Below are 27761 nucleotides of genomic sequence, written 5' to 3'. Positions count from 1 at the left end.
TTCTCTGCTTCCTGGCTTCCTTAAAGTCTCAGCTAAAATCCCACCTTCTGCAAGAAGCCTTTCCTGCTCCCCCCTTTTAAAAATATTCAAAAAAAAGTAAAAAAAAAATTCAAGTACCTTTCCTCTGAGAGTATGTCCAACTTAATGTGTGTGTGTGTGTGGTGTGTGTGTGTGTGTTGTGTGTGTGTGTGTGTGTGTGTATTCATGCACTGTCTCTCTCATTAGCTTGTAAACTCCTTGAGGGCTGGGATCCTTTTGTAGAAACTGCACCATTTAGCATGATATTTGGTAATATAGATATTAATAAAATAATGGTCGCCTTTTCTAAAAGGCTAAAACAGCAAAATCAACTAAAGCCTTTAGCCTTTGGTTTAGAAGCTACTATAACAAGATTCCTGCCTGATGATCAATATTCAGATTAAATATTTTAATTAAGGTTTATGCAAAGGGAATATAGATTTCAAATTGTTCTTCCATTAAAGTCCTACTTTACTGTTTTATTGATACATGGCACTGATCATGAAGGCAGTGTATTATAGATAAATGGAGTTGGAATCAGAAAACTTGAATATTTCTAGCTCTTCTACTTATTGCTGATTTTACCTTTGGCAAATTACTTTACCTTTTGTCTCTCAATTCCCTAATCTGTAAAATGAACAGATTACAATATATAATAACTGATGCTTATGTAGGATACCAAGGTTTGCAAAGTTCTTTGCATACTTTCTTTCATTTGATCCTCACTGATATTATTATCCCTATTTTACAGATAGAGAAATTGAGTCTGTGGCAGGTATGGTCATACTGCTACTTAGTATCAAGAGGCAGAGTTTGTAATATAATTAAAATCTGAAGGGAAACAAGTAGCTGTGGAAAACATCTTTAAAGCAAGTTTCTCTGATAAAAGTCTCATATTCATGATACATAAAGAACTGATTCAAATTTATAAGATTAAAAGCCATTCACTAGTAAATATGTTTTCAAAGGAAGGAAGCTAAGTTCTCAGCAATTAGATGGAAAAAAAAGCTCCAAATCACTAATAGTTAAATAATTGTACATTAAAGCATTTCCAAGGTGCTATTTCACATCAAGATTCACAAAGCTGACAAAAGTGAAAATGACAAAAGTTAGAGGAACTTCAGTAAAATATGCACATACGTGCACTGTTGGTGTTAAGTGTGAAGGGGTCCAGCCATTCTAGAAAGCAATTTGGAACTATGCCCAAAACATCACTAATCTCTACTTACTTACTCTTTAACCCAACAATACAGGCATATACCCCAAAGCAATTAAAGGATAAGGAAAAAAGAAACATACGTTCAAAATAATTGTAGCAACTCTTTTCATAGCAGTAAAACTTAGCAAAAAAAATTTAAAAAAGAGTGCCCACTTATTTAGGAATGGATAAACAAACTATGACATATGAATATAATGGAATATTATTGCACCTTAAGAAATGCTCAGATGGATCATTTTAGAGAAAATTGGGAAGGCTTATATGGACTGATGAGAAATTAAGTGAATGGAATTAGAATTATTGACAGCATTATAAAAACAATTTTGCAAGACTTTAGAACTCTAATCAGTACGATGACAAACCATTATTACAGAAGTCCAAAGATAAGGCATGGGATAGAGAAGTGACAGACACAAAATGCAGAGTGAGGCATTCATTTATGGATATGGACAAAGAGGGAATTTGCATTATGATCACGATTATTGGGAAAAGAAGTGTTTTTTCAATCTCTTTGCCATTGTTTGTTGGGGTGGGGGTATATGAAGGGAGAAAGAATAAATACTTGTTAATTGATAAAAAAAAATGAGGTATGGTTTGACTCCAACCTTTCTAAGTATAGATACTTTTCTAAGAATAGATGAAGAAGCTCATCACCACAAGGATGACCTCTAGCTAGTGCTTTTTAGAGTGGTCACAGTAACTCAGGAAGCCATACAGTAGGCATGGAGGAGGTAGAGTCTACACTGCGGAGGAAGTACCCACACAGATGAAGTCATAGATCTTTTGAAGTATTCAAAAATGTATTAATTTTAGACCTCGATCCTCTACTGGTGAAGCTTGATTTATAGAATACTCATTGAAGGCAGGCACTCTTTCATTTGTATCAACTACCAGAGAAAGGTTTGATAAATTCAAATGACTGGTACCAAAAATACTGCTTTCTTACTTTCTTCTTTTATGTGATTGCCATCAGAAAGAATCATAAAGCAGTCCATACTTTTTTTAACCCAGACATATCAGTGGTACACTGAAAATGATATAGAATCTGTCCTTGGTTTTCAAATATGTAGGAGCCCTCTAATCAAAGGCACTGTGAAATCTCAATTTTTTTTTTTAAATTTTATTTCAATGTATTTAGGATAGTTAAACAGAAAAAGTCATCTCAAACTCAAGCACCACAAATTTTAAGCCTTGAGCAACAGGATTCTTTTTTATTTCTGTCTAACAACAATTCTGTCAAAATCAAAGCCCTTATTTAACAAGTGACATAATTAGTTGAAGAACATCTCAAAACACATGGAACAATGATGAACAAAACACTTTTCAGTATACCAACTAGGGTATATCAGGTTACAAGACCTCAGAAATACCAAAGGGAAGATGCTTTATCAAGAAAGAAAAGAAAAGCCCTAACTCACTTAACATTAATCTCTGAATCAATTTTAGGAAGGCACCATTTTTAAAGAACTGGACTAAAATATTTGTTGTTGTTGAGTTGTTTTAGTCATATCTGACTCTTAATGACCACATTTGGGGTTTTCTTGGTGGAGAGACCGGAGTTGTTTGCAATTTCCTTTTCCAGTTCATTTTACATATGAGGAAACTGAAGCAAACTGGGTTGTGACTTACACAGGGTTACAGAGCTGGTAAGTGTCTGAGGCCAGATTTGAACTGACCAGCACTATCCACTATGCCACCTAGGTGTCCCAGGACAAAATAAAAAAGAAAACTATCTAGTTTGAAAACTATTACTTTCACATTAGAACCTCGGAAAATTTAGCTTTACTCCTTAATCATTAAGTAGTGGCTCTCATCTCTGCTTCTACATGCTAACTTATCAACATTTATCTATACTAGGTAAGCTTCTATTTTTTAAACTGTTTTTATTAATTGATTTTTAGTTTTCAACATTCACTTTTATGAGATTTTGAGTTCTAAATTTACTCTGTCCTTCACTCCTCTTTCCCCTCCCCAAGACGGTATGCACTCTAATATAGGCTATACACATACAAATCATATGAAACATATTCCAACATTAGCCATATTGTGAAAGAAGAATCAAAACAAAAGGGAAAAACCACAAGAAAGAAAAAGAGAGAGAGAGAAAATAGTTTGCTTCAATCTGTATTTAGACTTCATACCTCTTTCTCTGGATGTGGATAGCATTTTCCATAATTAATCTTTTAGATAATTTCATTGCTGAGAAGAGTTAAGTCTATCAAAGTTGGTCATCTCACAATGTTGCTTTTACTGTGTACAATTTTCTCCTGATTCTGCTCACTTTACTCAGCATCAGTTCATATAAATGCTTCCAGGTTTTTTCTGAAATCCACCTGCTCATCATTTCTTATGGAACAATAGTATCCCATTACATTCATTATACCACAACTTGTTCAGCCATTCCCCAATTGATGGGCACCCCTTCAATGTCCAATTCTTGGCCACCACAAAAAGAGCTGCTATAAATATTTTTGTACATGTGGGTCCTTTTCCCTTTTTTTATCATCTCTTTGAGATATTGACCTAACAGTGGTATTGCTGGATCAAAGGGTATGCATAGTTTTATAGTTCCAAATTGCTCTCCAGAATGGTTGGATCAGTTCACGACTCTACCAACAATATGTTAGTGTTCTAATTTTCCCACATATTCTTCAATATTTATCTTTTTCCTGTTTTGCTATGTTAGTCAATCTGATAAGTGTGATGTGGTACCATAGAGTTGTTTTAATTTGCATTTCTCTGATCAATAGTGATATAGAACATATTTTTTTTTTATGTAACTATAGACAGCTTTAATTTCATCATCTGAAAACTGCCTGTTTATATCCTTTGACCATTTATCAATTGGGGAATGACTTGCATGCTTACAAATTTGACTCAGTTCTCTATATATTTTAGAAATGAGGTCTTTATAAGAGACATTGCCTATAAAAATTGTTTCCCAACTTTCTGCTTCCCTTCTAATCTTGGTTCCATTGGGTTTGCTTATGCAAAAACTTTTAAAATTTAATGTAATCAAAATTACCCATTTTGCATTTCATAATGTTTACTATCTCTTGTTTGGCCACAAATTCTTCTTTTCTCCATAGATTTGACAGTTAAACTATTTCTTGCTCTCTTAATTTGCTTATAGCATTCCCCTTTATGTCTAAATTGTATACCCATTTTGATCTTATCTGGGTATATGGTATAAAATGTTGGTCTATGCCTAGTTTCTGCCATACAATTTTCCAGTTTTCCCAGGAGTTTTTGTCAAATAGTGAATTCTTATCCCAGAAGCTGGAGTCTTTGGGTTTATCAAACAGTAGATTACTATAGTCATTGACTACTGTGTCACTACTGTTATTTCCTAGCCAGTACCAAGTAATTTTGATGATTCCTTCTATTTTAAAGGAAACCTATGTATTTACTAATGATGAATATCACTGCTTTATTTATTTAGAGAATTAAGAATTTCCTTAACATGTGGCATACTTTCATTTATTCTTTTGATCTGTATATCTTCTTTGGTTCTCCAAATCATTATTGTTTAAATTAATAAACTGAGAGGGCACAGTGCCACAGCATATAGGATTGTCCAAAGGGTTCTGAACTTCTACAATATGGGCCATATCTCTGTTTGCTTATTTAATACATGTGTTTGTTCAGTGTTTGTTAAATTCGTGTCTCTTGTGAACTCTCTGTATTGATATTATCTCAATGTGGGGGCACAGGGCCACAACACACATAGGTCCAGAAAAAAATACTTTGTCATGATGTGAAAGATGAAATTTAATTTTAGGGGTTGCAAGCTGGCTCTGGTTATATAAAGGAAAACAATAAATATAAATATGATTGACATCAATTACTGGGAAATATTAATAGATAAAATCCATGTATAATTAAAAAAACAGTTCTTTTAACTCTATTACTTTATTTCAATATTCTCCACAGCCATTTTTTTGCCACAAAAAAAGAAAAAAATCATTTTGTTTTATATTTCGTCCCTCTCTCTATTTATCAGAGTACAATTAGGCAATGATATGCACATAAAGAGAACAGCAGAAAAGAAGAGCCTGAGTCTGAGTAGCCAATCCATTCCTATGTAATCATGACTTGAATGAAAAAAAAAGCATTCAAATGAGACTGAAAAAGCCATAAGACTGGGGAACTGAGAAATTTCCTGTGGGTTCATCTGAAATGTGGAAATGTTTTAAAAATCAACTGGTAACATAAACCCAAAATTTCACACCCTAGCCAAAAATTTAAAATGTTTTATTTACCAAAATATGATCCCTATTCCAACACTCTTAGAAACACCTGGGAAGTTTTTCATTTTGTAGTCTTCCCCCTCCCCAATACTTCAGCAGCTACACAGGCAAAATTTAGGCATATGTAGTCAGCAATCTAGCTATGATTTTTAAAACGCCAAGTTCCTAACCCCAGGCTGCCTTTGAAAGGTTATGTTGCATGTTTGGAGACAACTTCTTAACATTCCGTGCTGCCCCAAAGTATGATGAGCTGCCACAGAAATTAGTAAATGGGATCCCCTTGCTGGGAATTGTGAAGCAAATTTGGGATGCACATTTGTTAGGATATTTGTAGAGAGATTTTTTTTTTTGGGTATGGGTTGATCTAAACGAACTTTGAAGTTTCTTACGATCCAAAATTATGTGATTTTTAAAAATTCCTTTATTGGTATAAGAGGAGACTGAGAAATGTGCTCTCAGCTTTTGTTGTAGGTAGAAGCACTGAATTATCTTCACCTTTAACCCTACACATTTGTTTATGGAGTCCAGACTTGGTCTGGCCTATCTTTGGCAAGAATATATTTCCTTATTTTGTCTTGTTTGATATTTATGCTCATATGGTTAAACAAGGTTCTCTATTTTTATGTATTTTAGTAAATACTTAATAATTTTGATGAATTGTTGGGATATACCTTGTTAGAGAAGAGTCTTTAAAAGAGCCATCAGGGTGGGGGCAGCTGGGTGGCACAGTGGATAGAGCACTGGCCCTGGAGTCAGGAAGACCTAAGTTCAAATCTGGCCTCTGACACATAGCACTTACTAGCTGTGTGACCCTGGGCAAGTCACTTAACTCCAACTGCCTCACCAAAAACAAAAAACAAACAAATAAAAGAGCTATTTTGCTTTACTGTTTCAGACTTTTTTATTTTTTAGAATCAACAAAAAAACACAGTAGGTTCCCATATTATCTGCACTCAGTATGTATAAAAGTGATTTGCATTATAATTTTTTGTAGATGAGAAAGTAGGCTTATAGAATAGTAGTTGTTGCTATTAATCACCTTTCTTAGGTATTAATATGGCTCTGTATCTCTTGCTCCTTTTAGGAGATGATCCCTCAATTCTCTCACAATTATATTGCGTCCAGCACAGTTAACTTTTATGAGCACTTCACCTAATCCAACTCCTTTTTCAAGATTTACTCTCTTTTCCATTTCTACATCCTCTATAAGTACATTAGATCATAGGATCATAGATTTAAAATTGGAAAGGATGTGAGATGTCATCAAATCCAACAGAGACTGAGGCCCATAGAAGTTAAATGACTTGTCTGAGGTCACACAGGTAGAAGTAACAGAGTCAGGATTTGACCCTACTCTTACTCCCAAACCAGTATTCTTTCCATTGTACCATATTTCTTTACTAATCTGTAATTGTGATTGTTTAGAATCAAAGTGTGGTGGCACCACTGTCCTTCAGAAGATCATAGAGTTAGAACTGGAAGACAGTTTTGAGGTCACCAACTCCAACCACCTCATTTTATAGATAAGTAAACAGATCCAAAGGGGTTAACTAAATTGCCCAGGGTCACATAGCTAGGGTTGGGGAAAGGCCTTGAAAACAGATTCCAAGCCCAGCACTCTATCTATAATACCACTGAACTTGTTAGGAGGGGAGGGTAAAAAACTGTTGTAAATAACAAATTGTGTGTGTGTGTGTGTGTGTGTGTGTGTGTGTGTGTGTGTGTGTAAAGGGCAGCTACATGTGACAGGGGGTGGAGTGCTGGGCTTAGAATTAGGAATACTCTTCTTCATGAATTCAAATCTGACCTCAGACACTTACTAATTATGTGATCCTGGGCAAGTCACTTAACCCTGTTTGCCTCAGTTTCTTCATCTGTAAAATGAGCTGGAGAAGGAAATGGCAAACCACTCTAGCATCTTTGCCAAGGAAACCTTGAATGAGGTCACAAAGAGTCATATATAACTAAAATGACTCAACAACAACAAACAAAATTCACATAACTTTTATCTGTTTTCCTTCTATTTATTATCCTCCACCTGTCTTCATCCCTAATGCCCCTGGGATAATTTTGTTTAGCTGTATCTCTCACCAGGTTTCAAATAAACTGATATTTGCTGTCCATAGTTTCTTTTTATTTTATGAGATAGTACTCATAACTTTTCATCTTCCTTCTATATAAGATTTTTTTCAAGAGAATTTTTTTTAAGACAGTGTTGCCCTTGGCTTCCATTCCCAGAGAAGCAATGACATCAAGTGTTTGCTAACTAAGGTGATTTTTAGGCCATAACTCCACTATCTTTTACTTATAAAGTTGATTCAAAAAAACCCAACCCAAATGGGAGAAAACTGACTCTCTTAGATTTCATCATCTAAAGTTCATCTTAACAGTCAAATTTGTTAGTACCTTTTTGAATCTTGATTCTACAATACTGTATGTTAGGTTTCTCTTTCAGCTTTGTGTGCTTGAATAATCTGATAACCATGTCATCCATTTCTTTATCCAAGTCACTGATAAAAATGTGAAATAGTATAATACAAAACACAGATCCCTGGTTTGTATCCATTCTACTCTACTAGGATTTTGTAGTACTTTTCTTATTCATGTGTCTTATTCTAGTTTTTACTCTATTTGTGAGTATCTGATCACCTCCTACTAGGTTATCCTCCATGCTTTTTAACGGCAAGGACTAGTTTTATCCTTGTACCCACCTAGGTGTCATTTAATAAGCACTTGTTAAATGCATTAACAAATCCAAGTGAACCAGAAAATTTGGGCCTGCTGCTTGTAAGTAATAATGTCTTTTCAATCTCTATAGTTCAGCTTAAAATATTTATGATTTCATCAATATTGGTAAATTAGAATGCAGCCCTCCTAGAACTTAGTAGATGAGTTGTTGTGGTAAAAAAACACAAACAAAAAACAAACCAAAAAAAAAAAACATGAAAAAAATGAATCATACCGCAGTCATCTTGACAAGTCTCTTTAAGCTTAGCTGGGATGTCCCTTACATAACAAGCATATGAAACCATTCCAGCTTGCTAGGGTCTGTCATGCATTCCACTCTGTTGGCTTGGTCTTGGGGAACCTAGGATAGCTTTTATACTGTGAAGAGTCCTCAGTATAGAACTTTAGTGCTGAGTTCATTACTTTATATAACTTTAAACAACAATAACAAAACCATCTGGAGTATTATCCAAGCTCTTCTAAATTCATAGAAATAAGAGGATTATAGAAATTAGAGTTAGAAAGGATAGTAAAGATCATCATCCCCAGTATTTTAAAGTAAATAGCACTTCAACAGCAATAAACTAGAGTCTAATAATATCATTGGTTCATAAAAATACATTTTTTTAATTAAAAAGAATAAACACCTCCCAGCTCTCAGAATATTTAAAAACAGGTCTATAATGTGAAAGTCCAAAAGCAACCAATCTTCTACCAATATGTTCCTTGTAAACTCATTTACAACCTATTTCTGAATAATTGAAAATCATTAACCTATTGTTATCCTAGTGCTTTCTGGATTCTTTTAAAACACAAGTAAATTGTGTTAACAATTAAGGGTAAACTTCCAGTGCCAAGTTGGCAGAGTGAGGAATTAACCCTCTGAAACCTTTCCAAATTCCCCTCTAAACAATTAGAAAACCACCTCAGAAGTGATCTAGGAGTAGAGAAGCAGCTTACCAGGACCCCAAAAAAGGTTGGTCTCACTTGGGTGGGAGGGGAGAGATGTCCAAGAACAGCGGCAGGAACCAGCTTCAGAGCAGGGGGCCTGCAGCAGGGATCCAAGCCTAGGTCGATCTACAAGCAAGGCTCTGCCCTCCTGCAAACCAGTATCACCTTAGGCAAATGAACAGTCTGTGCAGCTCAGCAAGGCCCCACCTCAGGGACCCCACCCCCAGCACAGGCCACCAGAAAGGCCTTGACCCCAATGCTGACCAGTGGTGAGGCCCCATCCCAGGTCTGGCCAGCAGAGAGACCCCATCCTAGGGGCCTGCCAGTAGAAAGACCCTGTTTCCATAGCAATCCAGCAGCAGGGACCCACCCCTGGGGCAGACCAGCAACAAGATGGGGGTGGACCCCCAGGGTCAGCCACCAGAAAGACTCTGTTACCACAGCAACCCAGGAGCAAGGCTTCAACCTTAGGGCAGGCCGGCAGCTAATCCCCACACCTAGGAGAGGCTAACAGGGAGGCCCCACACCCCAGTACAAATGAGAAGGAAGTCTACCCTCCAGTGAAAGCAGATAGCTAAGCCCTGAAACAGTGAAAGCCAGAAGTAAGACACAGAGCCTCAGCACAAAAAGCTTGGCACAAAGCAGGAACAGGGCTAATTCTCACATAAAAACACTATCACAAAAAAGGCAGGAAAATAATGAGCAAAAAACAAAAAAGGAACTTGACTATAGAAAATCACTATGGTGACAAGGAGAATCAAGACATAAACATAGACGAGGACAATAGTGTCAAAATAGTTACATGTGAAGCCTCAAAGAAAAAAAAATGTAATTTGTTCTCAGGCCCAAAAGGAATTCCTGGAAGAGCTTTAAAAGAATTTTGAAAAGCAAATTAGAGAAGTAGAGAAAAATTGGGAATAGAAATGAGAGTAATACAAAAGAATTATGAAAAAAAGTCAATGGCATGGAAAAAGATATACAATAATTCACAGAGGAAAATAACTCCCTAAAAAATAGAATTTGCCAAGTAGAAAAGGAAATACAAAAGCTCACTGAAGAAAATAAGTCCTTAAAAATTAGAATTGAGCAAGTGGAAGATAATGACTTTGTGAGATATCAAGATACAATAAAACAGTAAAACAAAATCTAGACAGTAAAAAAAAAAATAGAAACAAATGTGAAATTGGAAAAACAACTAACCTAGAAAATAGACCCAGGAGAGATAATTTAAGAATTATTGGGCTACTTGAAAGCCATGTTAAAAAAAAAAAAAGCCTGGACAACATCTTTCAAGAAATTATCAAAGAAAACATCCCTGATATATTAGAACTAACAGAAAAATAGAAATTGAAAGAATCCACCAATCACTGCCTGAAAGAAATCCCAAAATGAAAACTCCCAGGGACATCATAGCCAAATTCCAGAGCTCACAGATCAAGGAAAAAGTATTGCAAGCAGTCAAAAAGAAACAAGTTAAATATTGTAGAGCTACAATCAATATTACACAGGATTTCGCAGTTTCCACATTAAAGAACCAGAGAGCTTAGAATATAATATAGTGGGAGGCAAAGGAATTAGGTTTACAGCCAAGAATCACCTACCCATAAAAACTGAATATAAACTTTCAGGTGAAAAATGAATATCTAATTAAATAGAGGACTTTCAAGCATTCCTAATTAAAAGACCAGAGTGAATTAAAAAATCTGACCTTCAAATACAAGACTCAAGAGAAATATAAAATGGTAAAGAAAAAAAAAGAAGAGAAAACAAGAAATTCAATAGGTTTAAACTGTTTTATGGCAAGATAATATTTGTTACTCTTAATTTTATTACTATAGGAACAATTAGAAGGAGTATATACTGTAGACAGAGGGTATGGGTATAAGGTGACTTGATGGGATGATACCCCCCAAAAACAAAATAAAACATGATAAAGAAAATTTCCCTGGAAGAAGAAGGAGGGGGGAGATTGAATGGGGTAAATTATCCCACATAAAAGAGGCATGAAAGAGTTATAATGGAGGGGGTGATGACAGGCAAAGCTCAAACCTTACTCTCATCAACATTGGCTCAAAGAGGGAATAATATACATGTTCAGTTGGATACACAAATCTATCCTAACCCATAAGGAAGTAAAAAGGAACAGGGATAAAATAAGGGGGCACTCATAAAAGGAAGGGTATAGTGGAGAAGGCAGTGGTCAGAAGTAAATCACTTCTGAGGAGGGAAAAGGTGGGGGGGGATAAGAGCAAGGTGAGGATAAACATGGGGAAAATAGCATCAGGGAAATACACCATTAGTTATCATAACTATAAATGTGAATGGGATGAATTCACCAATAAAATGGAAGCAGATAGCAGAATAGATTAAAAACCAGAATCCTACAATATGTTGTTTACAAGAAACACATTTGAGACAAAGAGATACATACAGGGTAAAGGTAATGGGGTGGAGCAGAATTTATTATGCTTCAGCTGAAACAAAGAAAACAGGGGCAGCAATCATGATCTCAGACAAAGCAAAAGCAAAAATAGATCCAATTAAAAGAGATAACGAAGGAAACTATATCTTTCGGAAAGGTACCACAGACAATGAAGCCATATCAGTACTAAACATATGCACCAAAGGGTATAGCACCTAAATTTTTGAAGAAGTTGAATGAGTTACAGGAGGAAATAGATAATAAAACTATACTAGTAGGGGACCTCAAGTCTCCCCTTTCAGAACTAGATAAATCTAACCAAAAAATAAGAAAGAAGTTAAGGAAGTGAATAAAATTCTGGAAAAGTTAAATATAATAGATGTCTGGAGAAAATTTAATGGGAATAGAAAGGAATATAGCTTTTTTTCCTCTGCAGTACATGTCACCTACACAAAAATTGACCATGCATTATTACAGAAAAACCTCACAACCAAATGCAGAAAAGCAGAAATAGTAAATGCATCCTCTTCAGATCACAATGCAATAAAAATTACATTTAATAATGGATAATAGAGATTAAAAATTAATTAGAAGCTAAATAATCTAATCCTAAAAAAACAAGTGGGTCAAAGGACAAATCATGGAAACAATAATTTCATTAAAGAAAATGACAACAATGAGACAACCTACCAAAATTTATGTCATGCAGTCAAAGCAGGACTTAGGGGAAAATTTATATTTCTAATTGCATACATCAATAAAATAGAGAAAAATCAGGTCAATGAATTAGCGTGAAACTAAAAAAAAAAACTACACAAAGAACAAATTAAAACCCCTCAACGAAACACCTAATTGGAAATCCTGAAGATCAAAGGAGATACTAATAAAATTGAAAGTAAAAAAAAAACATTGACCTAATAAATAAAACCCAATAAAATAGGTAAACCATTGGTTAATTTGCTTTAAAGAAGGAAAGAAGAAACCCAAATTACTAGTATCAAAAATGAAAGACCTGAATTCACCACCAATGAAGAGGAAATTTAGACAATTGTTAGGAGCTATTCTGCCCAATTATATGTTAATAAATTTAACAATCTAAATAAAATGGATGAATATCTATAAAAATATAAATTACCCAGATTAACAGAAGAAGAAATAAAATACTGAAATAACCCAATCTTAGAAAAATAAATTGAACAAGCCATCCATGAACTTCCTAAGGAAAAAAAAATCCCTAGGAACAGACGGATTCACAAATGAATTCTACCAAACATTTAAAGACCAATTAACCTCAGTACTATAAAAACTATTTGGAAAAATAGGTGAAGCAGAAGTCCTATCAAATTCCTTCTATGACACAAATATGATGTTGATACCCCAACCAGGAGGAGCCAAAACAGAGAAAGAAAATTATAGAGCAATTTCCCCAATGAATATTGATGCAATTTTAAAAAATGAAACACTAGCAAAGAGATTACAGCAACATATCACAATGACCAGGTGGGAGTTAGACCAGGAATGCAAGGCTGATTCAACATTAGGAAAACTATCACCATAATTGATCATATCAATAGCAAACCACCAGAAATCATATGATTATCTCAACAGATGCAGAAAAAGCCTTTGACAAAATACAATACCCATTCCTATTAAAAACACTAGAGAGCATAGGAATAAATGCAGCACACTTTAAAATGATAAGTAATAATTTATCTGTAGTGGTGATAAGCTAGAAGCCTTCCCAATACAATCAGGGGTGAAGCAAGGATGCCCATTATCACCTCTATTATTTAATATTGTACTAGAAATGTTAGCTATAGCAATAAAACAAGAAAAATAAATTAAAATAATTAGAATAGGCAATGAGGAAACAAAACTATCCCTCTCCACGATATATTATACTTGCAAAATCCTAGAAAATCAACTAAAAACACTACTTGAAATTATTAACAATTTTAGCAAAGTTGCAGGATATAAAATAAGCCCACATGAGTGATCAGCATTTCTATATATTACCAACAAAGTCTAGCAGCAAGAGATAGAAAGAAAAATTCCATTTAAAATAACTGTAGACAATATAAAATACTTGGGATTCTACTTGTGAAGACAAACCCAGGAACTATATGAACAAAACAATAAAATGCTTTTCACATAAAGTAAGATCTAAAAATTGGAAAAATATAAATTGTGCATGGGTAGGCTGAGCCAATATAATAAAAATGATGATTCTACCCAAATAAATCTATTTATTCAGTGTCATTACCAATCAAACTGTCAAAAATATTTTCTAGAGCTAGAAAAAATAATAACAAAATTCATCGGGAAGGACAAAAGCTCAAGGATATCAAGGGATTCAATTTAAAAATGCAAAAGAAGGTGGTTGAGCCATACCAGATCTCAAACTGTATTATAAAGCAGTAATTATCAAAAGAATCTGTTACTAGCTAAGAAATAGAGTCATGGATCAGTGGAATAGATTAGGTACAAATTACATTATAGTAACTGTCCAGAGTAATCCGGTATATCATGAACCCAAAAATCCATGCTTTTGGAACAAAAATTCATTATTTGATGAAAGCTGCTGGGAAAACTAGAAAACAGTACGGCAGAAACTAGGTATGGACCAGCATCTCACACATTTTACCAAGATGAGGTCATAATGAGTACACAATTTATACTTAAAAGGTGATATCATAAGCAAATTACAAAAGCATGAAATAGCTTATCTGTAAGATTTATAGAATAGGGAAGAATTTAGGACCAAAGAAGATATAGAAGGTATTACAAAATGTAAAATAGATAATTTTGATTAGGCAAAATTAAAAATTTTTTGCACAGAAAACCCAATGCAACCAAAATTATAAGGAAAGCAGAAAATTGGGAAAATTTTTGCAACAAGTATCTCTCATAAAGGCTTCATTTCTCAAATACATAGAGAACTGAGTCAAATTTATAAAAAAAATACAAGTCATTTCCCAATTGATAAATGGTCAAAGCATATGAACAGGTAGTTTTCAGATGATGAAATTAAAGCTGTCTATAGTCATATGAAAAATGCTCTAAATCACTATTGGTCAGAGAAATACAAATTAAAATAACTCTGAGTTATCACCTTACACCTATCAAATTGGATAATATGACAAAAAAGGAAAATGTTGGATGTTGGAGGGATGTGGGAAAACTGGGACACCAATGCAGTGTTCGTGGAGTTGTGAACTGACCCAACCATTCTAGACAGCAATTTGGAACTATGCCCAAAGGGCTGTAAAACTGTGCATACTCTTTGATCCAGCAACACTAAGGGTATGTCTATATCTCAAAGACATCCAAAGAAAGGGAAAAGGACTTATTTGTACAAAAATATTTCTAGCAGCTTTTTTTGTGGTAGCAAAGAACTAGAAATAAAAGAGATGCCTATCAATTAGGGAATGACTAAACAAGCTGTGGTATATGATTGTAACGGAATATTATTGTGCTGTAAGAAATGACAAGCAGAATGATTTCAGAAAAACCTGGAAAGACTTACATGAACTGATGCATAGTGAAGTGAACAGAACCAGGAGAACATTGTACACAGAAACAGCAATATTGTCTAATGAAGATCTGTGACTGACCTAACTATTCACAGCAATACAATGATCTAAGACAATCCCAAAAGGCTAATGATGAAAGACACTATCCACCTCCAGAGAAAGAAATGATATTGCTTAAATATAGACTGAGGCTTACTATTTTTCACTTTCTTTCATTAAAAAAATTAATTGCGCCTTCTTGAACAAAATGACTAATCTGGAAATGTTTTACATAATTGCACTTGTATAACCTATATCTGCTTTCTCTCTCAGGGCAGGGGAGGGGAAGGCAAGAAGAAAAATTTGGAACTCAAAACTTTAAATAAAAATGTTAAGACAACAAACCAATTGAGGGTATTTTGGTTTATAAAACTACCCATAAAGTATTAAAAATCCTTCTAAGTTTAAATTGTGAAATTGGCCCATTCTACTTCATCTGTTTTTAATGTGGCACATTCTCCAAATAGGCTAAACCTGCTTAAAGGTCAGAAAACATATCCTTTGAAAACTCAAGGGATCCCTTCTGTGCTTCTATTTCCTGAGTAAATTGTAAAATGGAAATACAAAGCCCTAAATGGCAGTGTAAAAAGCCACTCCAGATCTAGTTTCTAAAATAGTGGGATGGAAAATATTTACAAATACTAGGGGAAATAAAGTAAACATAAAACCCAAAAATGAAATGTACTGTAGTATGTTAATTCATAGAATTAATGGCATCATTTCATTGTATCTTTGTGAGACTCCTTTAGACTCAACCATTAATTAAACCTATATAGTCCCCCTTCTTTTCAAGATACTAGAGCAATCTTATTACTTACATAATAAGACACTTGTAATTTAAACGACTTGCTCAATAATATGTTATCTGGTGGCAGGACTGGATATAGACTTCTACTCTTGTAAATCCCTGGGTCACACGTGATGGGCCCCTTGATTTATGTATTACGGTAAAATAGGACTGACCCCAGTACATACATCACAAGCTGAGTTTTTTCTCCCATATGCAAACATCTGGATGTAAACTGTTCACTCCACAAACTAACCATCCAGCAAATCAAATTCTCCTTAAAATTTAGTTAACATTTGAACATACAAAATCTTATTGGCAATAATATTTGCCATCATCATTTTCTCCATCTTCTGTATGGCCACCCCTAGGTCTAAAAATATCTTTATTCCAACATATAAATAGATTTCATTGCTGGCATGGACATAGTCAACTTCATCCACATTAATAAATATAAGCAATGCATTTTCAAAATACTATTTTGTAGGAAGATTTAATATCCTATTATGTTCCCTTTAGAGAGATAAGAGTAACCTTGAAAGGACATTCTCCAGGTAGTGCTTACTACAAGCTTATTATCCCCTCCCCCAAAAAAGCCCCTGTGCTTTCTCCTTATGACTTCTCTGTTTCTGCCTGTGGCTCCCAGATTTATAATGTCTATGTATAAAATTTTAGCAACATCTCTGACTTCTTACTCTTTCTCACTCCTCAGAGTTACCAAGTCCTGCCATTTCTACTTCCATAAAATAACTGTCCTATTCTCCTTCCCTGGTGCCACCACCCTAGAACACAATGTCTCAACCACCTACCTTGGACCACAGCAACAGCCTCCCAGTAGATCTTCCTATTACTATTCTTTCTCTGCCTCTAATTGATCTTTCATACCCATTGAGGTGGTACAGGGGAGAAAGGATTGGTCCAGAGTTAGGAAAAACGAAGTTCAAATCCTCCAGCCTCAGAAATTTACTAGCTGTGTGATCAGGGCCAAGTCACTTAACCTCTGATTGTCTCAGTTTCCTCAACTGTAAAATGGGGATAATAATAGCACCTACCTCACAGGGTCATTGTGAAGATCAAATGAGATAATATTTGTAAAAATATTTATCACAGTGCCCTGCAAAGAGTAGGTACTCTGTAAAGCTCTATTCCCTCCTTCACCTTTGCTCAAAAACCTTCAGTGGCTTCCAATTGCCTCCCTAGTAAAAGTTCAAACCCCTTTGCCAGGCAGTCAAGACCCTCTCCAGTCTGACACCATCCTACCCTTCCAGACTTAAATCATTTAATTCTCATTTAGACAGTATATGTTTTTGATAAACTGGGCCATTCTCTCTCTCTATTTTTCTGAACGTGTTTGACACTCTTCTAGTTCCATGCCTTTGCATATATTCTATTCCCTAAACTTAGAAAACCCTTCCTCCCCTTCTTTGTCTCTTGAATTTCAGAACATTTTTTAAAGGACTTAAATGTTCCCACCATGGTGAAGCCTTCCCTGGTTTTTGTTTACTTCAGAACTCACATAACATGTTGTTTCAACTCTTTACTACACTTACGGTTTTATACTGTGTATTATTACTGTCTGTATGTGTTTTGAGGGGCAGCTAGGTGGTGCAGTGGACAGAGTAGTAGGCCAGGAGTCAGGAAGACTCATCTTCCTGAGTTCAAATCTAGTCTCAGATACTTACTAGCTATATGACCCTGGGCAAATAACTTCTCTGTGTTTGCCTCAGTTCCAGATCTCTAAAATAAGCTGGAGAAGGAAATGACAAACCACTCCAATATCTTTGCCAAGAAAACCCCAAATTGCATGAGGAAGAGTTGTACACAACTGAACAACAATAACAAGTGTGTTTTGTATGTAGATGATACTGTAAGCTCCATGAAGATACTTCAACTAACTAATCAATCCACAGGTATTTATTGTTATTATTCCTTTTCTATTCAGGTTACCCATGACCTCTCCTTTCCATGTTCTCCACATCCTCTGCTCCAGACAAACTGATCTATTTATCATTCCCTAAACATGTTTGAACTTTCCTACTTTGTCCATAGCAAATGAGGAACCATTAAAAGTTTCTGAGAAAATGAGAAGAATGAGGAAGGAAGACTCTTTTTGCAACGCTCCATCTGCTTATGGGATTAATGATGCAGTTGAAGGGAAAGATTTTCTTTTAGCATATCGAGGTCAGTCAATAAATATTTATGTGCTTACAATATGCTAGGCATTATGTTAAGTGTAAGGGATAAATAAGAAAAAGACAGTCCCTGCCTTATATGGTAGTTTTAGGTTCATTGCTCTGCCCTCCAATCAGAGAAGCAGAGGATACTGATGAGGTATGAGTGCCAAAGCTGATTCAGTCTTTTAGGATGATGAGGACGCTGATGATGAAGCTCCTGGGGGCATGATGGAAAAGTCCAAAGGAGTTTAGCCAGTTGGAAAATGAAGAGATAGATAGCCTGTATGTCCTAGTTAGGCAATAAGGACACAAAATAGGCAGCTGTCTTCATTCTGTACTATCTGATAGTTGAAATGACTTTCTGAAATGTTCCCTTTTATTTGGAGTAACTGGAAATGACATAACTAATTGTTAGGGCTGCTCTGGCTCTCTAGTGAAATGTCTGTGCTTGTTCTTTTTTTCTTTTTTTGAGTTAAGTTGTGTCCAACTCTTTGTGACCCTATTTGGGGTTTTCTTGGCAAAGATACTGGAGTGGTTTCCGTTTCCTTCTCCAGCCCATGTTACAAATGAGGAAACTGAGGCAAACAGGGTTAAGCGACTTGTCCAGGGACACACAGACAGTAAATGTCTGAGGCTAGATTTGAATTCATGAAGATAAGTCTTCTTAACCTCAGGCCTAGTACTCTGTCACCTAGTATTTGTTTTTACCTATTTAAGAAAATAGTTTTTCAAGTGTAAAATTTTTTATAGTGCAAATTCATTTTGACTGTAGAAGTATTTAATAAATATTTAGTGTATGACTGACACTTGACAAAAGCAGAAAAACATGAACACAATATTAGTCATGGTACAGAGAGTCCCAGTGTATTTTACTGCAAGCAGCTCTTCTTACTGGAGTCAATAGATCTGGATTGAAGACTAGGCTTTCACACTTACTACTTGCGTTATTTGAGGCAAAGCAGATCACCTCTATGGGCCTCAACTTTCTTCTCTGTAAGGTGAAGGGTTTGGACTATAAAATGATTCCTGAGGTACCTCTCAGCTTCAAAACCTATGTTCCTCATCAAGAGAAATGATATAAATAACATTCACATAATACCAGAGTAACTATTATAAGCACCCTCCACTAGTATAATTCCAGCACCTCTTTCAATAGCATCCTATGGCATCGTAAGTCTGAAAGCACCTGTTCAGTTTCAAATACACTTGGCATCTATCCAGCTGCTTAAATGCGCTAAAGACGAGACCAGTCATCAGCTCAAAAAGCAGTCATTAAAAGTCATCACTGAAAGGTATGTGGATTGCTTGACTGCCATCCAGATCCACATTCTGAATACTAGATACCTACAGAAGTAGGGGAGGGGGAGAACTGGAAGTGGATTTTCTGACCAAATCAAAAATGCTTTAATAGTATTCCTTCTAGCTAATAATTCCACTTGCCACAATCACCAAATCCCTGTTGGATATAAAAAGATCTTGTAGTGCTGGTACCATGGGACAAGGAAAGCATATGTGTGATTTTTTTGCAGGTTATATTGAAAAAGCTGTGCATACATCACTACTATTCAAATCTGGTTAAAGCATGCACTGTATTACCTACTCAGTGATCTACCTAAATAATGACTGTAGTCTAAATTCCAAATACCAGAGACTAAAACTTCAGCCTTCCATGGGAACCCATCAGTCTTTAAGCCTTTATTGTGTTGCTGTATAAGCCTTCCTGTGAACTAGTTTATTGTCATTATAAAACAGTTGGCAAAATAGTTTATATTTTTATTTATTTTCTATTTTATACTCCATCCTTAACCTGCACCTTTTCTAACCCCCAAAAGGAAAAAAAACCATCCAATCTCTTTCTTTTTTCCAAAATAAGCTTGTTGGAGGAAAAAAAGTAGATTTTTAAAAAACAAAAAATCACTATATGCTGAGTTCTGACCTCCAGCATAATTGAAACTGTAGCATGGAATTTTACAAAGGAGTATTTACATGCAAGGTAAGTGGTTTTATTTTGTTAGCACTGAAAATGTATTGATTTCACATCATTTCAGAATTCTTCACCTTTAGAACAGGATATGTGACATACATGAAAGAATCAGAGATTGGCAGAACTGCCAGAGGCCTTAAAAGACCATTTAGCCCAATATCCACATTTAAAGAGGTGAGTACTAAAGGCCAGAGAAAGGCAATGATTTGCCCAAAGATATATTGCTAGTTAGTGACTGAACTAGAATTCAAAGCCAATTCTCTACTAAGCAAATGCTATGTTCTTTCCATTTTAATAATGGTACTCATCAGCTAGCTAGACAGACCCAGCTAAGACAACTGATGTATTTTTTTCCTAAGTCATAGAGCTCACTATCTCATCCAGACAGGAAGTACAGCAGTCACTTATGGGCCTGACTCCACTACTGATTGGCGTAGAAGCTTTTACCTGCTTTGATTTTGACATGGGCAGTTTCATCCTCCTTAGACAGGCTGGTGGCTCCTTTTCTCCAGGGCCTTCCCATATTTGTGTCAAACTTTGTGTGGACACCCAACCTGCATAGCTCACTGGATTTCAGAGCTCCTGAATCCAAGTAATCTACCAGCTTCAGTGTTCATAGCAGGAGGGGACTACAAGCATGCACTATCATACCTGGCAAAAGTAGATTTATTGAAAAGGGCTAAGTAGTCAAAGTTCACATCCCCAAATTCATCCACCAAATTCCCTGCATTGTTTACTTGTAAGAGAGTCCCTCAGAGGGTCTTTTCTCTTATTCCATATGCAATTTTAACAAGCTTAGTTGAGCACAAAGCACATTTGATAGCCCTAAGTAGTAACAGCTGAAAGGATGACAGGAAGGAGTATAGAAAAAACAAACAAAAGAAAAAATACTACTAAAACCAGATACAAAATCTCAAAAAGCATGGCAATCTTAGTCCATTTGCTGTAGGGACAAATAGCCCAACATAGCTCAACAGACCTGAGGGCATTGCTGTATTATAGTCCAGAGCAGGACAGCATGTTCATAATAATGACCTGGAGTCATCAAGCAAAGGTTAAAAGGAGTTCAGAATCCTCCTATGACAGAGAAGCCTAGAAGAATGGAATATTTCTGAAAGTTTTCCATCAAAAATATACAAGTAAAAACCCTCTTTGACACTTTAAAAGGTAAGCATCAGTAGTCTGGAAAATAGGGGAAAAGATACCTCATTTTTTTGATGGCTTTAGATATATGGCATTTTGTGGAATATGCTTTACGTATATGGCATACTAATGAAATCTCTCATTTTCCATATCCCTTTCTTTTCTAAAAATTGGAAGCATTCATATTGAGTGGATTGTAAGGTAGTTTCAATTTGAATGTCTTCCCCATGACATTATTTCTTGGTAGCATAGCAAAACCATTTCTGCTCCCTAGAACAAGGAAATAGAGAAGGGTTAAATGATGTAAAGTTTCAAAAAAAAAAGAAAGAAAGAAAAGAAAATGAACAACAACTTTCTCTAATACACTCAAAAACAGGTTACTTATAAACTTTCTCCTAATGTTCTCTAGTCAGTACAAAGAGAAAAACACCTATTCCTTTATGTAGGGCTGTGGCTTAAAATAAAAGGTGCCTAAAATTGCTTTCCAAGGTAGCATATAGTGAATTGATCCAAATACACATATAACAAGGGACAGAGAAAATTCCCCCAGGACACAGCAAGTGCTCTCTTGGCCTCTGGATATTTCAGGGACATAGCAAGGTAAGCAGCGGGAAAAAATCAGAAGCAATGCCTAAATAATGAGCAAATGGTTGATAAATAAAGGACCCCTGGAAGAAGTGTGGATTTACATTGTTGCCACATGGAAGCATGTCATCCAAGTGATTTGCAAAGAGAGAAAGAAATATAATGAATATTATGCCAATGGTACCCAAGTAAAAAGTTTTGGGAAAAAATAATAAAATAGTGTGTGTGTGTGTGTGTGTGTGTGTGTGTGTGTGTGTGTATATACATATATATATATATATATATATGGTTTTAAAATAAAAAAAGATGGTGTCATGTAAAATGTAGAGACCATAAAAGTCCCTCAAATGTTTGCAAATACAATAGAACCAATCTCTTTTTTAAAACAAATGTTAAAATTTTCTTGTGACATTAGACATCCAAGCTGAAATCGGAAGATTTCTATTTCTGGGACTGCTACTGAACCACCATATAACCTTGAGAAAGTGATTTCACTTCTGTGTCTCCCTTACTTCTTCTTCAGCAAAATGGGAGGGAAAAATAGCCACCTTTCTTTTTAATAATATTTATGGAGTAGATAATATAAAGTGGTTAAAAGGTAAACAAAGTGGATGGAGTACTAGGCTTCAAATAAGGAAAACCTGAATTCAAGCAAATGTCTGATACTGTAAAGCTGTATGACCCTAGGCAAATCACAACTTCTATGTATCTCAAGCAGAAGCCTATAGCTAGCTTAACTACTAAGGTCATATTCAGGTTATGATTTTACTTTGTGGTGAGACTTTCAATGCTTGGAGTTCTCCATGCTGACAAAAATCTCATGTATATGTATATGGAAATCCACAGGTTGAACATGTGACTACCTATTTTCATTAGTCAAAGAAAATATAATAAAGATCAAGCAACCAAAACCATTTTGAAGACAATTTATATTACGTGCATACACTACGTCCCCAGTTTTTTCATTGCAAGGCAAAACAGAGGGTCAGAATTTTCTAAGGCTAGTCATCTTCAAGAAGATGGTTTGCTGCTAAGGCTGCTCCTGATATTAACTAGCCCCTTGCTTCAAAGCCCCATGATTCACATGCAATTTCAACTGTTAAAACATAGACTGAAGAAAATGCATCTTTAATAGCTAACATTTTTATAATGCATTAAGGTTATAGGGCACTTTACATATGTTATTTCATTTGCTCCTCACAAAAACCCTGTAAGGTAGGTGCTATCATTCCCACATTTTACCAGTGAGATTTGCCCCAACTCCTGCAAAGTCTTATTATTTCTAGAGTAAGGCAAGGGACAAATATTGGGAAATATAAGTGATGTAAGAATGAAAATAATCATTAAATTTTACTGAAAAAATCAACTTATCACTAATAAATGGTAAATGTGTTTTTTACAGTATAACTGATTAAATACTAATTCAAATTACATAACTTCCAAGTATTTGTAACTGCAAGGATCACCATTATCAGTAACTTCATCAATGGTAGTATAGTGAAGTTTTGTCTTTCAGCTTTTGTAATGCATTGTATAAATGTAAGTTACTACACATGTGTGGTTCAATATTTAAATTTTTTATCAGTAAGAACTATATTTATCTTTATGAAATTCACAAAGGCTAAGAAATGAATAAGACTTTAATTTCTGTGACCCCTTTCCTATGAAGATACCATAATTAAATTTTATAAATATATGGATGATTCCAAATCTATTTATAGTTTTCTTAAATAATGCATGCAAAGAAGTTAATGGAGAAAAGCAAGAAAGGGATCATATGAAGAAATAGAATATGCTATTCTTAACCACAAAATTTGTACTCTTTATACTCTCCACTAATGCTGATTATAACCTATAATTTATTAGATAAGTCCTAAGGAGATATCTGAATCACTGAGAAGTTGAATAATTTGCCCAGAGTTACATAGCAAGTAAGTGTCAGGCTAGATTTGAACTCATCTTTCTGACTCTTATGGCATTCTATCCACCACTCCATGCTATCTCTCATGTATTCCTCATATGCTACAAGAACAGTGGCATAAATAATAAGAATTCAAGCAATGGAAGTAAGTCATTCAGATCTACTACTTTTGCATTTACTCATTAGAGGTATCAGTTAAGAGGAAGCTTTCCTCACACATTGATAAGAGTCACAAATCATTTCAACATACATAGACATTTATTAATAAATCCCACTTTTATTGGGTTTTCTACTTGCTTCATTTTCAAACTTTCCCCCATGAATGACTATTAATTTAACTTCCCATTCATTAGTTGAAAGGAGACTTCAGGAAAAGGTCATTAAGTATACATGTGTCAGTCTGCCAATTTATTAAGGCATTCCGAAGGCAAGGCCCTGAGACTTAAAAGCTCTGACTTAAGCATACAAGAGAAGATAACACTTAGGTGGTTCAACATTTACTGCAATACACTGACCCTCCAATTGTGGTTAATTGGCATGTCTGTGTAGGTATCTGTTACAAAAGCCACATAAAGGATGGCCAAGTGCTGCAGTATGTGTTTGGCATCCACTTCAGGGTGCATATTGTATTGACTCATCCATAAAACCAAACAATTATTATACTACTCCCTTTGGAGTTGGTATATATGTATCAATACACTTTAAAAGACTATTTAAATGTTATGGAGGAGCAGTTAAATCTGAACCAAATTCCTGTAAGACTGAGGCTACCATGAAAAGGAGATTAACTGCAATGATTATGGAGGAAATGTGATTACTGTGGGCTAAAGAGATATATAAAGCTGTCACAGAGCTGGAACCAGAAAGAGGAGAGGAAGGGCAATAGGGAAATGTGTATCAAGTAAGAAAGAATGGTGTGGGCAAAGGTGCAGAAGTAGGAAAATTATTTTGAACAGAGTTCAGCTTGGGAGAATTAGGAAAAAAAAAACCCAAAATTAAAGGCTGTTTTATGCTTCTATGCTAGCTTTCAGTTTGTGATGAAATCTTAATAAAGCATGTCTTTCAGTCATTCAAATTCATCACTTTTCTCTGTCACTGAAGAGAACATTATGGATTTGCCAGTTAGGAAGAAAAATGAGTGTCCTTGCAATGGCTAATTTTGATCATATGTTTCATGGGAGTAATTTTGTCCCTCTCAATTATTGTAGTAAATTCAATTCAATAAAGGTAAAAATCCCTACTATGTACAAGTCACTATAGTAGTTTTTGAAGATAGAAAAATAAAATTGACAATACTTACCCTCAAGGAGCTTATAATCAAAGGGGAAGGAGAGACACATATACATACAGAAATAAGCATATGATACAAGGCATAATATAAATAGGGACAACACAGCTAATCAAAGTGTTGTGCTTAGAAGAGGAGAGAATGAGGGCAAGAGGTCAGGAAAATATGTAGTCTGTCAAATATTTTCAAGATCATGTGCTCTTGTTGACCAAACAGGGCATATGAAGACTTCACCTACTGGTTGGAATGAAGGCAGCAGGAAGTAAAGGATTGGGGAAAAAAAAATAAAACAACCCATACAAACAAATAAACAAACCAAAAAAAAAGTCACAACAAATTTGGTACAGATTTTTTTTAAAAGGTGAGGTAAGAGGAGGATTGTGATATGAATGACAGTACTAGGGTCCTAGAAACAGTGGAAGCCTGAGAAAAAGGTAGGAGAGGCTAACTCACCTGTAAATACATTCTGGAAGCCATCAGTGGCCGCCTGCACTCCTGAGGACTTTCTGGATAGAGTTGGGGGGGTTCCATCAGTTCCTTCCTGGGCTGCCCCACATTCAAGTAGGTCTGCTGAGCCACCCACCCTGGGCTCCCTTCTCTCCACCTCTTCTGTCCAGTCAGCAGAACGGCTGAGTCCCCCGACCAGGCTGCTGCCACTTGTCTTGTGCTTCTTGACCTGAGTGGCATTTGAGGCCAAGGTAGCCCTCTGACTCCGGCTCAAAGAAGGCTCCAGCCTTCTCATAAACCGGGGGCTCTGACTGGGGGACTGTGAAGGTGAGTGGTTGGGTGAGCTAAGTTGCCTAGTGGTGGTCTTGATGTAACAAGGATTAATTAGTGGGTAAGGCTTGAAGCAACGAGGACTAGGGGCAGGGCTGTCCGTCTGGGGAGGTGTTGGGCATGCCCCTGGTACTTCACTCACCTCCTCTGCTACCTCAGAGGGAGTCTCCTGGGTGCCCTTGTCCCACTCCTCCCCAGGAGAACCCCGGGGAGCATCCTCAAATGCATCCTCCTCATCATCATCTGTATCTCCTGCTCCCCCAACAGAGGGTACAGTTGCAGTCTCCTCCAACCCCGGCTCTGGGAAGGGAAAGGCAGTGGAAGAAGGAGACTCTGTGGCTGGCGGCAGAGTAGCCACGGGGCAGTGACCTCCCAATCCACGCCGCTAGGGGGCAGTGGCTTCTCCTGCACTGGAAGCTCAGGGGAAATTGTCTGGGAGATCAGAGAGGGCAGATAAAGCTTGCTCCGTGTCTGGACTCCCTGGTGCTTCCCCAGCCCTACTAACGGGCCCCAGTAGAAAGTGGTCCAGGCCAAGAAAGGCCCCCGGTTGGAGAGGAACAGAACCCAGGGGTGCTGAAGAGTCCCCGGAGCTGACCGCACCGCCCTGGTGCTGCTGCTGTTGCTGCTGCTGGAGTCGAATTGCCTGCTGAATGTCTGAGAGCAAGTCCTCCTGCTCTGTGGCCGAATGAAAGCTATAAATATCCGTATCTGAGCCTGAACTGGTCCTTTGTCCATCTTGCACCCCAGGGGCTGTTTCCAAATCCCCTTCTATGGCAGATTGAACCCCGAGCCCTGCAGGCCCTACCGCACTTGGACGGGTGACTTCAAAGGGGTCCGTGCCCTCTGTATCTGACAGGCCCACCTCATCAGCAGACATGCTGAGATCAGGGGTCTTGGTGACCAAGGAGTGAGCGCTGTCCAGCTCCCCTGTTTGCAGGGCCTGGGAGTCCAACACATCTTCCCGAGAACCTACGCCCCCCTTTCCCTTAGATAGGTTCTTCCTGATCCGCAGGTTGTAAAAAACCGAGGATTTCGAGTCCGACTTGCTCTTCTTCTTGCCAGACTCAACACTGCCACCTCCCCCTCCCCCCTTTCCATGTTTGCCCAGCGCCTTCTTGCCCCCGCTCCCCTTCTTGGTGCTTTCAGTATCCCTGGGCCCAACAGCATCCTCCCCGCCACAGCCACCACCTCCCCCTCCTTCAAGGGAGGCATCACCTGCGCTCCTCTTCAATTTGCCATCCTGGTTTCCCATGTTGCAATCCCGCTGCAATGCCGCCCAGCCCGCAGTCAGGCCATCCCAGAGGTTTTCATTCCCCGGCTTGGTCTGGAGGAGACTCCTGGGGAAGCCAGGCCAATGTGCAAACTGCCCAGCAGGAAAGGAAACGCGCTCTTGTTTGGCCCCTCTTCCATCTGCCGGAGCCGCTGCTTTGCATAATGAGAGGCGGCTCCTGCTGCTGTGGCTGCTGCTGCTGCTGCTGCTGCTGCAGCTTGGACTAGGATGGGCTCGAACATGCTCAGTGCAGCACTCCCCGCCGCAGACAGCTCCTTCCAATGGCTGCTCCTGACGCAGCTGCTGCTTAGGCTGCTCTCTGGGAGGGTTGCCACCGCCCCCTCTTCCTCTCTTTTGCCCCGCTAGGAAAGGAAGCTCAAGAAAGGTTGTGTGCCTCCCAGGGACTTTCACCTCTAACTTATGAATCGGGTTCATTGTCTCTGCCCTAAGAGCTTGTCAACCGGAATATCCAATCTCAGAACTTCAAAGTCCAGAGACCTTTCAGAAAAAAAAGAAAAAAGGAAAAGTTAAAGACAAAAAATTTAGAGGAAGAATGAGGAGGAAAGACAAACTCTGAATTTTGTATGCACCATAATGTTACTGTCACTTAGTTTCTCTCCACCTCAAGGCTAGATCTGCTGCCTTTAGAGACATGAACATCAATATTTTTTTG

At 36.9% G+C, this 27761-nt stretch overlaps 1 protein-coding gene across 1 annotated transcript in view; it reads right to left on the bottom strand.

Annotated features, from left to right (window-relative positions):
• Positions 1 to 27166, bottom strand: part of FMN2 (formin 2) — a 464655-nt gene extending 437489 nt beyond the window's left edge. The window contains 1 exon segment of the mRNA XM_020982044.2: positions 25495 to 27166. Within this exon segment, the coding sequence (XP_020837703.1) occupies positions 25495 to 27070 (1576 nt within the window). The 5' untranslated portion in view covers positions 27071 to 27166.
• Between the last annotated feature and the right edge of the window lie 595 nt (positions 27167 to 27761).

This window comes from Phascolarctos cinereus, unplaced genomic scaffold (genome assembly GCF_003287225.1).
Source record: "Phascolarctos cinereus isolate Bilbo 61053 unplaced genomic scaffold, phaCin_HiC Scaffold_5;HRSCAF=322, whole genome shotgun sequence".
Lineage (NCBI taxonomy): Eukaryota > Metazoa > Chordata > Mammalia > Diprotodontia > Phascolarctidae > Phascolarctos > Phascolarctos cinereus.
Note: the sequence above shows the minus strand (reverse complement) of the source record. Positions and strands in the feature narration are given on the sequence as shown.